General features: G+C 72.5%; 1 protein-coding gene across 1 annotated transcript in view; it reads left to right on the forward strand.

Annotated features, from left to right (window-relative positions):
* The window catches only part of OBSCN (obscurin, cytoskeletal calmodulin and titin-interacting RhoGEF), a 29,518-nt gene that overhangs the window by 10,285 nt on the left and 18,458 nt on the right, over positions 1-775 (forward strand). The window contains exons 13-14 of the mRNA XM_012734620.1: positions 41-305; positions 493-762. Of these exons, the coding sequence (XP_012590074.1) occupies positions 41-305; positions 493-762 (535 nt within the window). The remainder of the gene's footprint in view (positions 1-40; positions 306-492; positions 763-775) is intronic.

Consider the following 775-nt stretch of genomic DNA (forward strand, 5'->3'; position numbering starts at 1 on the left):
CGCGCTTGGCCGGCGCTGACCCGCCCGCTGGCCCGCAGAGCTGCCGGTGACGGTGCTGCGCCCGCTGCGGGACAAGATCGCCATGGAGAAGCACCGCGGGGTGCTGGAGTGCCAGGTGTCCCGCGCCAGCGCCCAGGTGCGCTGGCTCAAGGGCGGGGCGGAGCTGCGGCCCGGGCCCAAGTACGAGATGGTGAGCGAGGGCCTCTACCGTAAGCTGGTCATTAACGACGTCCAGCCTGGTGACGAAGACACCTACACCTGTGACGCTGGAGACGCGAAAACCAGCGCCCAGTTCTTCGTGGAAGGTGCTGCAGGGCCAGTGGGGGCGAGCCGCCTGGGGGCCACGGGTCAGGGTGGGCCAGGCCCGGGCCGGCCCTCTGGCCGCGGGGAGGACCCTGCCCGGGCGGGGCTCTCGGGGAGGGCGCTGGGGCCGGCGGGAGGTGCAGCGGGGGACCGGGCCTGTGACCCCGCTCTGACGCCCCCGGCCCACAGAGCAGTCCATCACCATCGTGCGGGGCCTGCAGGACGTGACGGTCGTGGAGCCCGCCCCAGCCTGGTTCGAGTGCGAGACCTCTATCCCCTCGGTGAAGCCGCCCAAGTGGCTCCTGGGGAAGACGGTGCTGCGCGCGGGGGCGGACGTGGCCATGGAGCAGCAGGGCGCCGTGTACCGCCTGGCGCTGCGGCGCACCTTCTCCACCATGACCGGCCCGGTGCATTTCACCGTGGGCAAGTCGCGCTCCAGCGCCCACCTAGTGGTCTCAGGTGAGCGCTGGGC

Source organism: Condylura cristata, unplaced genomic scaffold (genome assembly GCF_000260355.1).
Source record: "Condylura cristata isolate star-nosed mole 26May11 unplaced genomic scaffold, ConCri1.0 scaffold00062, whole genome shotgun sequence".
NCBI classification, from domain to species: domain Eukaryota; kingdom Metazoa; phylum Chordata; class Mammalia; order Eulipotyphla; family Talpidae; genus Condylura; species Condylura cristata.